Raw genomic sequence first — 15,692 nt, forward strand, 5'->3', positions numbered from 1 at the left:
AATTATCAAACAGAAGTATATAAAAAAAAAATCAGCAAACTACAGAGAAACTACATAATGAGAGAAGATCTTTGTTAGCTATTGATCTGACAAAAGTTTAATATCCAGAATACATTTAAAAAAAAAAACTCAAAACATCAAAATAATATAATTTAAAAAATGGGCAAAAGAACAGACATTTTTCAAAAGAAACAAAAATGGCCCAAAAAAGTATGAAAAAAATTCAACATCTCCAGCAATCAGGGAAATGCAAATTAAAACTATACTAAGATTTCATCTCACTTCCAAATGACAATTATCAAGAATACAAATAATATGACTGGGGTTGTGGCTCAGTGGTAGAATGCTTGCATAGCATGTGTGAGGTACTCGGTTCAATCACCAGTACCACATTAAAAAAAATAAAATAAAGGTATCTTGTCCATCTACAACTAAAACTACTTTTGTAAAAAAAGGAATACAAATAATAAATGATAGCAGGAATGTGAGGAAAAAGACACACACATTGTTGATGGTACTGCAAATTAGTACAACCACTCAAAACCACTCTGAAAAGCAATATGAATTTTCCTCAAAAAAAAAAAAAACTAGGAATGGAACCACAAGACCCAGCTATTCCACTCACTGGTATTTATGCAAACTAAAAATCAACATACTATAGCAGTACAGGCACATCAATGTTTATAGGAGCACAATTCACAAAAACCAAATTATGAAACCAGCTCAGATGTCGGTCAATGGATGAATGGATTAAGAAAAGGAGATACATTCACACAATGGAATTTACTCAGCCATAAAGAAGAATGAAATTATGGCATTTGCCAGTAAATTGAAGAAATGAAGAACATCATGCTCAGGGAAATAAGCCAGACTCAGAAAATTAAGGGTCAAATGTTTTCTTTCATACTGGGAAGCTCAATCAAAATAAGGGGGAAAAAAGGGTAGGGATTAGATAACAGAGATTAGGGAAAACCAGTGAAGTAGGAGTAGATCAAGAAGGAGAGAGGGAGGACAGACAGAAAGGGAGAGGAAATGTGGAATGAAATTAACAAAATCACAGGTAATTCCATCTTTATATGAAGAAAGCACCAATCAAAAATAAATAGGTGAAAGGAAGATCAGTAGAGGAAAGAGAATAGGTAGAAGGAAAAAAGGGAGAAAAAAGAGCAAAGAAAAGGGGTGTAATGGAGTAAATCAAATTCCATGCATGTATGATTCTGTCAAAATGAACCCAACTACTATGTAAATTATAATGCTCTAATTTAAAAAAAGGAAAATAAAATGGGCAAATAATCTGAACAGACACTCCCTAAAGAAGTACAAAGTACCGATTAATAAATATGATAATTTTTAGCCATCATAGAAATGCAAATCAAAACTATCTTGACATCCCATCTCACCCAATTCAGCATGGCTATAATAAAGAAAAAAAAAAAAGGAAACAAAAATCCACAGGCGGGGGAGGACCTAACATTGGCAACATATGAAGGAAAAAGGAAAAAGGAACCCTTATTGTAGGTAAGAATGTGAATGAACCAGTACTGTCACCATGGAAAACAGTGTTAAGATTATTAAAACTAAAATTTGAGGTATTAAGATCCAGTTACACCATTCCTGGGTGTATAACCAGCATACAAGAGACAGCTGCACAACTGTCTTTATTGCAGCACTATTCACAATAGCCAAGATATAGAATCAGCCTATGTGCCTGTCAACTGATGAGAAGATGAAGAAAATATGGTACAAATATATAATGGAATATTATTCGGTCATAAAGAAAAATCATGTCATTTTCAGGAAAATGTATGGAACTGGAAGTTATCATAAGCGAAATAAGCCAGACAGGGAAAGACAAGTACGCATGTTTTCTCTCATATGTGAAAACTAACAACAAGAACAAAAAAAGTAGAAGAGGAATTATAAGAGAAAGCGAAGGGGAAGGGACCCTGGGGAAGTGGAGAAGAAGCGGGGAAGCAAGAGAGGATAGTAGGGGTGGGTGAATATGATTAAAGCAACATATATTCACCTATGGAAATGTTACAGTGAAACCCATTAATTTGTAAGATCAATATGCATTAATGTTTAAAACTTCAAAATCTTCTAACAAAATTTTAATTTGTACATATTTGAAGATAAAAACAGGCAGCCAACCTTAAAAATGAACCAGAAATGTACAAGCCCTCCCTTTCTCTTCTTCATACCACTGTTTTCCCTGTGGTAGAAACATGATAGAATGTAATATAATGGCTGAAAGCAGTCACCAAGGTCTCTTTGGAGTTTGCCATAAGAATAAAATGCTTATTAATAGTGGAAAGACCCCATAATTTTGCTTTACCAACTGATATGTCTCATCCACTTTTTACAGCAGAACAGGACATGAATGTAATTTTTTTTTCTTTCACTGAATCTAAAAACCTTGTGGTAACAAAGGTTAGTAATCAAATCAAATCCTACATGTTTATCAACTCAAAAGCCCAGTAAATAGAACCAAATTCTTGAAATTTCTCTTTCAAAACCAAATCTTGTTTTGAGAATCATAAGATTCCTAGCGTTTAAAAATGACCAAATAAAGCAGATGTTGTAAAATTGCTACTTGCTATTATTCTTTCCTGAATCTAATTTTTTTCATTTTCCTTTTCAGGGGAGTGGGAAGGAGCTAAATTTTATAATGTTTTATAAAATGTGATCTATGAGAGCGCAATCTTGATGGAGAAAATCACATTTGCCCTTGCCTTATCACTTACTTTATAGCATGGCATATTCAAAGAGTCATCTACAATTATGCCAAAATCCATTACTCTCAACAGAATAAGTTGAAAAATTAAGGATGAAATAGCAAAACTCTTACACCAGGAAAAAAAAAAAGTGACATCACAAGTTGGACATTATAATTTTCCCTCTACAGTGGTTTGTCTCTAACTTCTTTCAATGGGTGGTTTTAACAACAAGCTAAACTGCAACCTAGAAATCAAGATATAGTCATTGCAACTAAGAAATAAAATCACTATTGCTGAGCTTCTACAAATAAATGTAGGGTAATCACTGTCAATCCCTGGCAGTTTGCTTAACTTTGACAGCTTGCTTTCTTATGCTGTCAGATTTTCAAAATATGGTGAAATCAAATGGCTATGAATTAAAATTAGGTGCTTTCCATTTCAGCAAATATAATCAGCACCTTTAAGTTGATAATCAAGTGTTAACTTTTGAGTAAGACTAACTTAAGTCTTCTTGATCTTATTTAAAGAAGCAGCAAAAAATTAGTAGAAAGAACACAGTTCTAAAGATGAAATGACAAAAATATCTTTCCCCACCCTGTAAACAAACTGGGAAAAAAAAAAAAAAAGCAAAGCAAAGTCAGCAATAAGTCAAAAAAAAAGGAAAGAAAAAGAAAACCATCATTAAAAAGAAAACTAGTAAAGTTGTTAAATAAGCTACATTATAATTACCTAAAACTCTACTTACATAATACTACAACAATTTTTCAGAGCCCACTGCAACAAAAAAGGACCTTTGTGAACTTTCCTTGGAGGCAAGGTTTTGTTGCCTATTTCTCTTTATCTAATTTTGATACGAAACAAGAAAGTAAAATATTTCTCCTACTTCAGACCCTTAGTCTCCAAGATGTCATAAAACCACTGGAAACCCCAGAAACATTTAAGGATATCAGGTTCAGTCTGAATCAAAATGTCTTATAATAATTTTGTCCATTCATAGTTAACTCTTGACTTAGAAAATATTTATACGAAAGAATGTACTTTTTATTCTTCAACAGGGTGAACTAATGGCTAAATCAGAAAACTAAGTATGCTTTTAAGCACTCTCTTACTTAACTGCAACAAGCTGCCCCTCCCCATTTCCTACATACTATGAGCTCTCAGTAATCCTGGCACTGCTCAAACTGGAAGTAAATGGCAGAGATTGTTGCCAAGGAATGATAGTTACTTTAGGAGTACTGATGAATAATGAAAGGGGTGTTAAAACGTTCTGGTACACTTACAATGAAAAGAGACAATGAAAGTTATGGAAATAGTAATTTTTAGAAAAGTGATTATAAGGTGATAAAAGATATGATTTTTCAGTTGTGAGTTCATGGCAACATTCTTTAGCCCAAGGGGAAAAATAGTATGGCAGCTGCTCTCTGACTAGCATCAACTCTCCAAGACAGGAGTTGGGTATTTATTTTTTCATATTAAGTTATACTTTTGAAGAACTAGGCTGGGAGCAGAGAGGGAGAAACAGTATCAAGAGAAACACATTCCTATCAAGTTTGCCAATACTATTTCAGGTGAATCACTCTTCTCCAACAGATGAAAGGGAGAATCTCAAAAGTCAATTAAGACGGCTGAGATGTAAAACAGATCAAGATTCAAAGGTTCAAATCTTCACCAAACCTGAGCCTTCTGCTACATAATACTGGGGATAAAAATGATTAAAAAAGAAAAAAAAATATTCTAATAAACATGGTAAATGAGAAATGACTGATATCATAAAAAATTTCAAAAAATAGTAGTAACTACCTTTACTCAAAATAACAATAATACTATATTTGCTGACCACTATCAAAAGATATAAAATAAGTACAATATTACTTAAAAATTTCTTATTGTTAATTTTTCTATTCTTATTGATTTCCAAAACAGAATCTGACCATGCATATGCTAGACATGAGGCACATGTTGTTTTGATATAACATCTTAATTTTAAGATATTAATAATGAAGATAAATGTTTTCATATTTGTAATATAAACTCACAAGAATGACATTTAATTAAAAAAAGAAATACAGAATGATTAAGAAAACCAAGACAGAGAAGAAGTTACCCTTTGTCAAAGGAAGTGAATCCAAAGAACCCTAGTCCTACTTTCTCGGAAATTTTACCATCCAATATCATTTTTTTATTCTGTCAGATTTTCAATATATGGTGAATCAAATGGCTATGGATTAAAATTAGATGCTTTCTGTGTACCAAAACTTTTCATTTTAGTGCTCTAATTGTATCATCCATAGATTATTAATAAGGATACAAATACACACACAAAAATATAAACTGTTAGAAATGATAGGGTAGATTGCTGACCACGCCCCATATATCCATTTGATCGACTGAATGAGTAAAAAAGTTATATCAATATTTAGGAGAAAGGAGGTTTAAGCAGAGATACAATAAATAAAAAGACCCTGAGGCTCGAATTTGCTTGATAAACTCAAAAACCAATGGTGTCTAGCATCCACCTTATTCTAAGGAATACACAGTGCCTACACTTAGATGATCCTAAAACACCACCAGAAGATTGCCAGAGCTAATAAACAAATTTGGCAAAGTAGCAGGTTACAAAACCAACATTAAAAAAAAAAAAAAAAAAAAATCAATGGCTTTCCTAAATACCAACAACGAATCCACAGAGGGGGAAAAAAATCAGAAAACAATTCCACTTGCAAACAACAAAAACCTAAACCAATCAAACAACCTAGGAATAAATCTAACCAAAGGAGTAAAAGATCTACAATGAAAATTATGGAACAATGAAGAAAGAAATTGAAGAAGACCTCAGAAGATGAAAAGACCCCCTATCTTCATGGATAGACAGGATATTGTTAAAATAATCATACTACCAAAAGCAGAATACAGATTCAATGCAACCCCATCAAAATTCCAATGACATTTGTCACAGAACTAGGGAAAAAAAAAAAAAAAGTCCTAAAATTCATTTGGAAGAATAAAAGACCCAGAACAGCCAAAGCAATTCTAAGCAAAAAAGCAATCTGGAGGCACCACAATACCTGACTTCAAATAATACTACAGAGCTACAGTAACAAAAACTGAATAATATTGGCATAAAAACAGACACACAGACCAATGGTAAAGAACAGAAGACACAGAGACAAACCCACAGTCACCTGATCCTTGACAAAGGTGCCAAAAACATGCACTGGAGAAAAGATAACCTCTTTAACAAATGGTGCTGGGAAAACTGGTTATCCCTATGTAGAAGAATGAATCTAGCCCCTTATCTCTTCCCCTACACAATAACCAATTCAAAGTGGGTCAAAGACTTCAGAATTCCACCAGAAACTATGCAACTCCTAGAAGAAAAGATAGGGTCAACACGCCAGCTTTTAGACACAGGCAAAGACTTTCTCAATAGAACCCCAATAACTTAGGAAATAATGCAAAGAATTAATAAATGGGAAAGCATCAAATTAAAAAGCTTCTGCACAGCAAGGGCAACAATTAGGAATGTGACGAGAGAAAGACCATAAATGGAAGAAATCTTTGCTATTCTTCTGAAAGAGGATTATCATCTAGAATAAAGAATTCAAACAACTTTTTTTTTTAGAGAGAATTTTTTAATATTTATTTTTTAGTTTTTTTTTTTTTTAAGAGAGAGAGAGAGAAATTATTTATTTAGTTAGTTAGTTAGTTTTCAGCGGACATAACATCTTTGTTTGCATATGGTGCTGAGAATCGAACCCGGGCCGCATGCATGCCAGGCGAGCGCGCTAACGTTTGAGCCACATCCCCAGCCCAAGAATTCAGACAACAACAACAACAAAAACAAAACAAATAACCCAATTAAATAAATACAGACACTTCTCAATAACTAACAAAATACACGAAAAAAATGTTCAACATTATTAACAATTAGAGAAATGCAAAACAAAACTACATGGAGATTTCATCTCATGGCAGTCACAGCCAGGTGCAGTAGTGCACACCTGTAATCCCAGCAACTCTGAAGGCTGAGATGAGAGATTCACAAGTTCCAGGTCAGCCTCATTAACTTATTGAGACCCATCTCAAAATAAAAAATGGAAGGAGATGTAGCTGAGTGGTAAAAGTGCCCTTGGATTCAATTTCTAAAACAACAATAAAACCCCAAAAAAGCGGTCATCAAGAATACAAACAATGAGGGGCTGGGATTGTGGCTCAGCGGTAGAGCACTCGCCTAGCACGAGCGGGACCTGGGTTCGATTCTCAGCACCACGTAAAATAAAGGCATTGTGTTGTGTCCATCTTCAAAAAAGATTCTCTCTCTCTCTCAAAAAAAAAAAAAAAATACAAACAATGATAAATGCTGGAGAAGATGTGGAGAAAAAGAAACACTTTTACACTGTTGGGACTGTAGATTAGTACAACCACTATGGAAATCAATATATAGGTTCCTCAAAAAACTAGGCATTAAGATACCATATGACCCAGGTATACAATACTCCTCAGTATTTTTCCAAAAGAAATTCATCATACTTTAATATATGATCCAGGCATAACCATATTTATAGTCAGCACAATTCATAGCCAAACTGTGGAACCAGTCTAGGTGTTCATCAACAGATGAATGGATAAAGGAAATGTGGTACATATTCACAATGGAGTTTTATTCATTCATAAAGAAGAATAAGATATATCAATTGCAAGAAATGGATGAAACTTGAGACCACTATGTTAAGCGAAATAAGCCAAATTCAAAAGGTCCAAGGTTGTATATTTTCTTTCATCTGTGGGAGCTGAAAGAGAAAAGAAAAGGAGGTTGGGGGAAGAGGATCTAATGAAAATCAATGGGAGATCAATAGAAGAGAGGGATCAGGGTGTGGCAGACTAGAAGTGTTGGGTAGTGATAACTGGAATATGTAACAACAAATGCCATCATTATGTACAACTAAAACACACTAATAAAAAATGTGGAAAGAGGAATAGAAATACACAGTGACTAAGCACCAATGAGAAGAACCTAACTTAAACTTGAGTATCTTAAATTTTGTTTCTCCTTTCTGATCTGCAAAAGTAGTAAAGCAACATTTTGCTTTTCTTTCGGAAACAAAGCAAGATTTTTGGATTTTATTTTTAAAAAAGTTATTTTCTGAAAATGACATTTGATGGAAGTTATCATGCTAAGATTAAATATTTTTTCCTTTACTGTCTTAATTAGCTGGTTTTCAAAATAAAGACATTTTCAACATAAAAACATAACAAATTAAATATATCACTATATATTCAAAAGCTATACTGAAATAAAAATTACACATATATGTTGAGTTGGTCCAGAGCATACTAGGGAACTGTAACCTTGGATCCACAACACTGAGAAATAAAATCTAGTTTTTTAATTTCAGAAATAAAGAAAAACACTTTGAGTGGCCAGGCAAAAAGATTAAGTCATTTATAATGAGAAAAAAATGGACTGACTTCATAGTTTTGATCATTCAATTCCAAAAGACAATAAAACTACCTCTTAGTTCTACTAACATCCTCAAGAAAAGGAAGTCAAATCCAGTGATTTTATACCCATTCAATCTGTTCAAGTAAAAAGGCTACAAACACAACAGGGACACTACTGTTCCCATTTACTATGTTTGAAGAAACTAGAAGATTAACTTAAACCATATAAATATTGACTACAGCAACTATGGCAACAATACTGCTGATGAACATTAAGACTAAAATAAAAATGAAGATTAGGAATTAGCACAACAGTGTATGTTACTTGTCCAGACACTATTAAAAAAAATTAGAAGGAAAATAGACCCCCAAAACACAGGAAGTAGAATAAATTCACTGGTTGTCTCATCTGCACAATAGTACATGACTGACATTTTTACAAAACACCACATTCATTAAAAGTAGAATATACATTCAATTGCACACAGAATATTTAACAAGACAGACCACATACTGCATCATAAAGTTTCAATACATTAAAAAGGATTCGAGACACAAGGTTGTGTTCTTCCCCACATGGAATAAAATTAGGAATTAGTAACAGAAAGAAGGAACACACTGCATATCAGAATTTGTGAGATGCTAACTTAAAGAGAAAGTTATAGCAACCAAATATCTTTATGAAAAGAGAAGGAAGACTCAATGACCTCAAGCTCCTTCCATGAAAAATTAGAAAAAACAGCAAATAAAATTCAGAGCGAGCAGATGAAAGAAAATAATAAAGTTCAAAATGGAAATCAATGAACAAAAATAGGAAAAAAAATCAAAACCTTGAGAGGAGCAATAAAACTGACAGACCTTTAATCAGAATACTGGGAGGGGGAAAAAATACAATTTACTAATATCAAGAATGGGAGAGGTAGCATAACTACAGATTCTGTAGATATTAAATATAAGAAAATGTTATAAACTTTATGCCTTTAATAACAACTCAAATGAAATTAACATATCCTTTTACTTACACACACACACACACACACACACGACCAAGTTTACTCAAGAAGAAAGTGATAACCTGAATAGCCCAAAACATTTAAAGAAACTTGAATTGCTTTAAAAAGCATTCAAAAAAAAAAGAAAAAATTCACCATTGAGGATGTCTGGGTGAGGAGTTATCAATAGTAAAGGATGTAAATTTTGTTTCAATTTCATATAAACTGTTCCAAAAACAGAAGAGAAGGAGCATTCCCAACTTACTATATGTTGAACAGCATTACCCTGAAACCAAAACTAAACAAAGACAGGTTCTATAATATTATTATGGCAAACAAGTCAATGAATCTGATTTTTAAAACTTTTACTAAAAGTACTTTTCTTCATGGAAAGCAATTTTGGTCTTATTATCTTTAGTATCTGGGTTTTAATCAAGTTTAGGAAATAAGTCTAGTATAAAATTATTTTTATTAATTTGTTCATTGGATTATACCAGTATTTTCTTTCTTTCTAGAATGTCTAGTTTTCTTTCTCATAACTTTTCACTTTTCTTACATATATTCCCATCTTTCTGTTTTAGATTTGAGAGAACTTCTACTTTATCCTACATATCACTATCTTTGATCTTTGTGTTCACTATATTACACAGCATTTTCCACTGAGTTTGATTTAGCAAGCATATTTCTAAAACTTGTATTTTATTCATTGTTTCCTTTCTTAATCAGTCTGATCTGTTTTATGAATATAGTACATATTCTTTCTATTCTTTGTTTCTTCCAGGATCATTTCTTTGTTCATCATGGCCATTTCAATAGATTTTGAAGAAAAAAAAAATTAAGAAATTATTGTTCTTGGTTCTTATTATATTGAACCATGAATATCAATCTCATATAGGAAATTTGGCAGAATATTCACTATGGCTATAAGAACAATTCATTAAGTGTTACAGATGATCTTGCCTTTCAGAGAAGCATTCAATTAAGTAAACCAGAATAGTTAACCTGTTACCACTACAAATAAGAATATGACAGAAACAGTCATAACAAGAATTCAGGAAAGCATAGGTTCACAATGGATAATAATTATAACTAAGTCTCAACAAGCTTTTATATATGCATAACCAGATGTTGTCTCACATAACCGGATTTTAAAATTCCTTAATGATTTGCTTGGTGGCGGGGGTAATCCAACCATCCCATTAAAAAAACTCTAGAAACCATCTTCCAAAATAAAAATTAGAGAGCTAACAAGAACTAAATATCAGACAACATAAACAAACAAAAGACTAAAGATTTTGCGAGCACTTTCCTAACCTGGGCTAATAGGCTAAGTTTCTGGCAAGAGTCAAATCTAGGACCTGACAGGAATGGGACCCATCATGCTATACCCTACTAATAAAGGTTAACTAGAGATAAAACAGTCTTCTAATATTCTGTAACAAATCTTTGTACCACCTAATGAACCAGAAAAATCTCAGGCCATGAACATGGGATTGATTATAGTGGTCCCCCTACGTACCAACCACAGGCAAACAAAAATCCTCCTGAAGAAAGACCATCCTAAGTCTCAAACAATTCAGTAATAGCATCTCTGAAATATTATTTATTAAACTTATACAAATTAAATAAATAATTTGCTAAATAAGCAGTATACTATTCTTATATTACACAAATAACTAAAAAGCCATTATAATTTTTAAAAATACTTATTCTGTTTTTTCAAAAGCCCATAAATTTCTACAAAGACTATATAAATACAAAACATTATCATGGTCAGCTCAAACTTTCTGCAGTGTGATGAAGTCTTCAAGACATATTTTGCACTTCAAGACATCTCTTTTCTTATCACCCCCAACATTACAAAGGAGCAACCTTTAAACTATACTGGCCATGTTTAAAAACTTAACAGCAATGGCTTTATTTTTCAGCATGGCCTACTTTAGCGAAGAAGTGACCTCCTCCATGTAACATTCTGAAATAACAAAACCAAAACTCCAGCATTTTATAATAAGCTATAGTAGAATACGTATATGCTATTTAATATTCTTTATAATCTGAGTTCATTTCCTAAAATTTAATTTTCTTGTCAAGAAATGGAAAAGATTTCAAATACTGTCTTAAAAGTACTACTACTTACTTATATACTACTTTCATAATTTCTAATTTTTGTTACCAAAATGGATAAAAATAATCCTTTAAATATCTAGATAGCTATAAATAAACATCAATATATTCTTTCTTCTCTCATACCTATAGTATCTGGGAGGTCTAGCAGTTCATTGTGCTGCAAGTCAAGGTTGGTTATCTGTGTGCAGTTTCCAATCTCCTTTGGAAGATGTTCAAGTTGATTGTGAGCTACATCCAGCGTAATGAGGTTACATAATTCACCTGTAAATTGACCAACATAATAATTTAATAAGCATTATTAAATCATATCAGGTAATACAAGTAAGCAAGGGAGGAAATTTTATGATTTTTAAATATAAATGGAAATATAATATTATACAGGCAACTTTTATTTCAAAATGGTAAATCAGTGAACATACTTGGATTGTTAGTAGAAAAAACTATCATAATTACTCTTTCTGAAAAAATTCAAAGTTGAACATAAAATTTTAAACTGTTATTTCAAAATGACATCTAATAAAATGAAAATATTGCTTGTTAATGATTACTTCAGCAATCTGTGTCATGTGGGGTTTTTTTCCTTTGTGTCCTGAAGATTGAACCCAGGGCCTCACACCTACTAAGAACGTACTTTACCAATAGCTACATCCCAGCCTCCATATCATATATTTATGTAGCAAATTCAACCACAAATGTTGATTGACATGGTTCAAATTTTAAAAGCTGACTAATGTTTTTAACAAATTTAGCACAATGATAGATACTTTTTTTGTGGGGGTGGTACCAGGGATTGAACTCAGGGGCACTAGACCACTGTCACATCCCCAGCCCTATTTTGTATTTTATTTAGAGACAGGGTCTCACTGAGTTGCTTAGGGCCTCACTTTTGTTGAAGCTGGTTTTGAACTCTTGATCCTCCTGCTTCAGGCTCTCAAGTGGCTAGGATTACAGGCGTGTGCCACTGCACCCAGCTCAGATACATCTGGAGTTTAGATGGAGGAAGACCTTATACCTCAAAATATATATGCTTTTAAAAAGGCATATATTCTGATGTTACATAAACATTTTTATAAATAAAAGTGACTTCTCAATTTAACAGAACTTTAAAAGTATAGAAAAGAAAATGTTTCTCCAGTACATTCTGTTAAAAGATTGAAGCACATTATCAAGCTACATATTATAAATGCAAGTAAATTTCATCAAATTAAACCTTTTGTGCATCAAAGAATACTATCAAGAGATTGAAAAATGCATACTACAGAATGGGAGAAAATATTTGCAAATCATGTAGATAAGGGATTAATATTCAGAAAATATAAAGAACTTCAATAAAACAATATAACCAAAAAACCCCAAGGAAGACAATTTAAAAATGGACTAAGGACTTCAATAGATATTTCTCCAAAAAATATATAAATGGTCACACATGAAAAAGTATTCAAATCTCTAATCATTAGGGAAATTCAAACTAAAACAATGAGATATCATTTCACACCTATTAGAATGACTACTATTAAAAAACAGGGGGCTGGGGCTGTAGCTCAGTGTCAGAGCACTTACCTAGCATGTGTAAGGCCCTGGGTTCAATCCTGAGCACCACATAAAAATAAATACACAGAATAGATATTGTGAAAAAAAATCTTTAAAAAAATGGGATGACTACCATCAAAAAACTAGAAAATAAGTGTTGGTGAAGATATGAACAAACTGGAAATCTGGGGATGTCTAAAGGGAATATAAAATGGTATGGGTGCTGTAGAAAACCATACAGTAGCTTCTCAAAAATTTAATATGCAATTAACATAACCCCGCAATTTCATTTCTGTGTACAGACTGAAAAGAACTGGCATCAGGGACTCAGATATTTCTATATCAATGTTCACAGTATTTTTCACAGTAGCAAACAGGTGGGTCTAACCAAATGTCCATCAATGAATGAATGGGTAAACAAAATGTGGTATGTAATAATGATGCAATATTATACAGTTTTTTAAAAGAATGAAATTCTGATGATGCTAAACATGAACTTTGAAGACATTATGCAAAGTGCAATGAGCCAAACATAAAAGGACAATTATATATATATATATATATATATATATATATATATATATATATATATATATATATATATATATACACCCACTAATATGAGTAGCTGGAATAGTCAAATTCACAGAAAGTAGAATAGTGGTTACCAGTTTCTGAAGGGAAAGAGGAGCAATTTATTTAATGGGTATAGATTTTCAGTCTCAGGTGATGACAAAGTTCTGGAGGTGGGTAATGATGATGGTTGCACAACAATGTGAATATACATAATACCAATGAACTCTACACTTCAAAATGGCTAAAAGGGTAAATTTTATGTATATTTTGTAACAATAAAAAAATTATGGAACACAGCTAAGCCAATGCTGACAGGGAACTCTATAGCTCTAAATTTTTATACTAGAAAATAAGAAGCATTCTCAAATCATTACATTCTTATCTCAAAGAAAGAAAAGAAGAAAAAAAGCCCAAGCAAAAGAAATAAAAGAGTACAAATCAACTGAAAACAGGAAAGAATTATATAACTCAATGTAAATACTGGTTCTTTAGGGGAAGAAAACAATATTGATAGCCCTCTAGTGAGACAGATTTTAAAAAAATAGAGAAAACATATTATAAATATTAGCAATGAAACAGCAATGACTAAGTCTTCAAAAATAAAATATTACAAACTTAATCATTATAAATTCAAAAACTTAGAAGACCAATTACTCACAAATTACAAGCTACCAAAACTCGAGCAAGATGGGGAAAAAAAAAAAACCTTAGTAGTACTTTAATCATTAAATACATTTTATTTTACTCAATTTAAAAGTTCCCTCTCAAAGGAAATCCTATATCCAGTGATTTCTTTAGAGGCTTACCAATGCTTCATAAGAATTCATACCAATTTTATGCAATCTCTTAAAAAAGAAAACAAACCCACAGAAAAAGGAGTGAACATTTCCAAATTCATAAGAGTAGCATCATCTTGATATTAAAAAGACAGTACAAAAAAGGAAATATAGAGCTCTCTTTCTCTTGATCAAGTGAGATTAATTCTAGATATATAACACAGCTTAATATCTGAAAATCATTTAATGTAATTCACTGTATCAAAGTCTAAAGAAGTAAATCATTGATGATTAATGGAAGGAAAGCATTTGACAAAATTAAAATGGATTCATTTAACAAACTCTAATTAGGAATAGAAGGAGAATATCTCAATTTGGTAAAGAATTTTTATATAAACTTACAGCTGACTTTTGTTTCCCAGCCTGACATGTAAAGAACTTGGAAATCATCCCTCCTGTCCTCAAAACAAGCAAAGGAATGAACAAAAGAACATCAACAACACCTCTTGCATACTTCAGAGACTTGAGGAAAAAGGGCAAACTTCTGACCCCCAAAGTGTAGAGACATACAATACAGAAATTTAGAGTGTACCAGGAGTAGAATCCATGGCAGGAGCTTTAAATTTACATTTAAAAGGTAATTGACTAGGTGATGAAAAGAGTGCAGAATAGTTGAAGAAAACTGCATGTGGAGCCAGGCAGAGTGGTGCACACCTATAATCCCAGCAACTCAGAAGGCTGAGGCAGGAGGATCACAAGCTCAAAGCCATCTGCAGCAATGGTGAGGCACTAAGCAATTACTGAGACCCTGTCTCTAAATAAAATACAAAACAGGGCTGGGAATGTCGATCAGTGGTCGAGTGTCCCCGAGTTCAATCCCCCATAAGCCCCCACCCCCACATAAAAACAACAACACAACTGCACATGGAATATGTGAGAAAAAATGGGAGTGTGGAGCCCTGCCACTCATGAGCTTTGCCTGAAGAAGTCCCACCCCAGATTCTCAAAATGAAAAGAAAAAAAAATCATCTTCTACTTCTCCTAGGCATATAATGCTGCAGAAAATCAAAGACAAACATTTTTTTGAAAGAGGCTGGAGGAGGAGATAAATCACCGTATATATAGAAGAACAAAAATAAGAATTACATCAGACTTCTCTCCAGGAACCATGCAAACAAGAAAATAATAAAGTGAAGTGATAGATGTAGAAAGAGAATATCTTTTCTTTTCCTTTAATCAATCTAACATACAACATTTTGTTCAAAATAGTAATAGCAATAATATATTGGGAGATTACAACTTACAGTTAAATGAAACGACAGCAACATTAATAAGGGAAAGATGGGAGAAATGGGAATAATCTGTTATAAGGTACTAACACTATTAAGTGGACTTATATTAGTAATAAATGTATACTACAAACTCCAGGTAGTGCATGCATGCATGTGTGCGCAAGCACACACATAAAAGATGTATAATTGATACACTAAGGAGATAATACAAAATACTTAAAGTCACAGAGGGCAGAAAAA

General features: G+C 32.6%; 1 protein-coding gene across 4 annotated transcripts in view; it reads right to left on the reverse strand.

Annotated features, from left to right (window-relative positions):
* Shoc2 (SHOC2 leucine rich repeat scaffold protein) overlaps positions 1-15,692 on the reverse strand; it is a 90,553-nt gene that overhangs the window by 24,076 nt on the left and 50,785 nt on the right. For all 4 annotated transcript variants that reach the window (XM_071610919.1, XM_027930212.2, XM_071610920.1 and 1 more), the window contains exon 3: positions 11,402-11,539. In XM_071610919.1, coding sequence (XP_071467020.1) covers positions 11,402-11,539 — 138 coding nt within the window. The remainder of the gene's footprint in view (positions 1-11,401; positions 11,540-15,692) is intronic.

The sequence above is a fragment of the Marmota flaviventris genome, chromosome 4 (genome assembly GCF_047511675.1).
Source record: "Marmota flaviventris isolate mMarFla1 chromosome 4, mMarFla1.hap1, whole genome shotgun sequence".
NCBI lineage: Eukaryota > Metazoa > Chordata > Mammalia > Rodentia > Sciuridae > Marmota > Marmota flaviventris.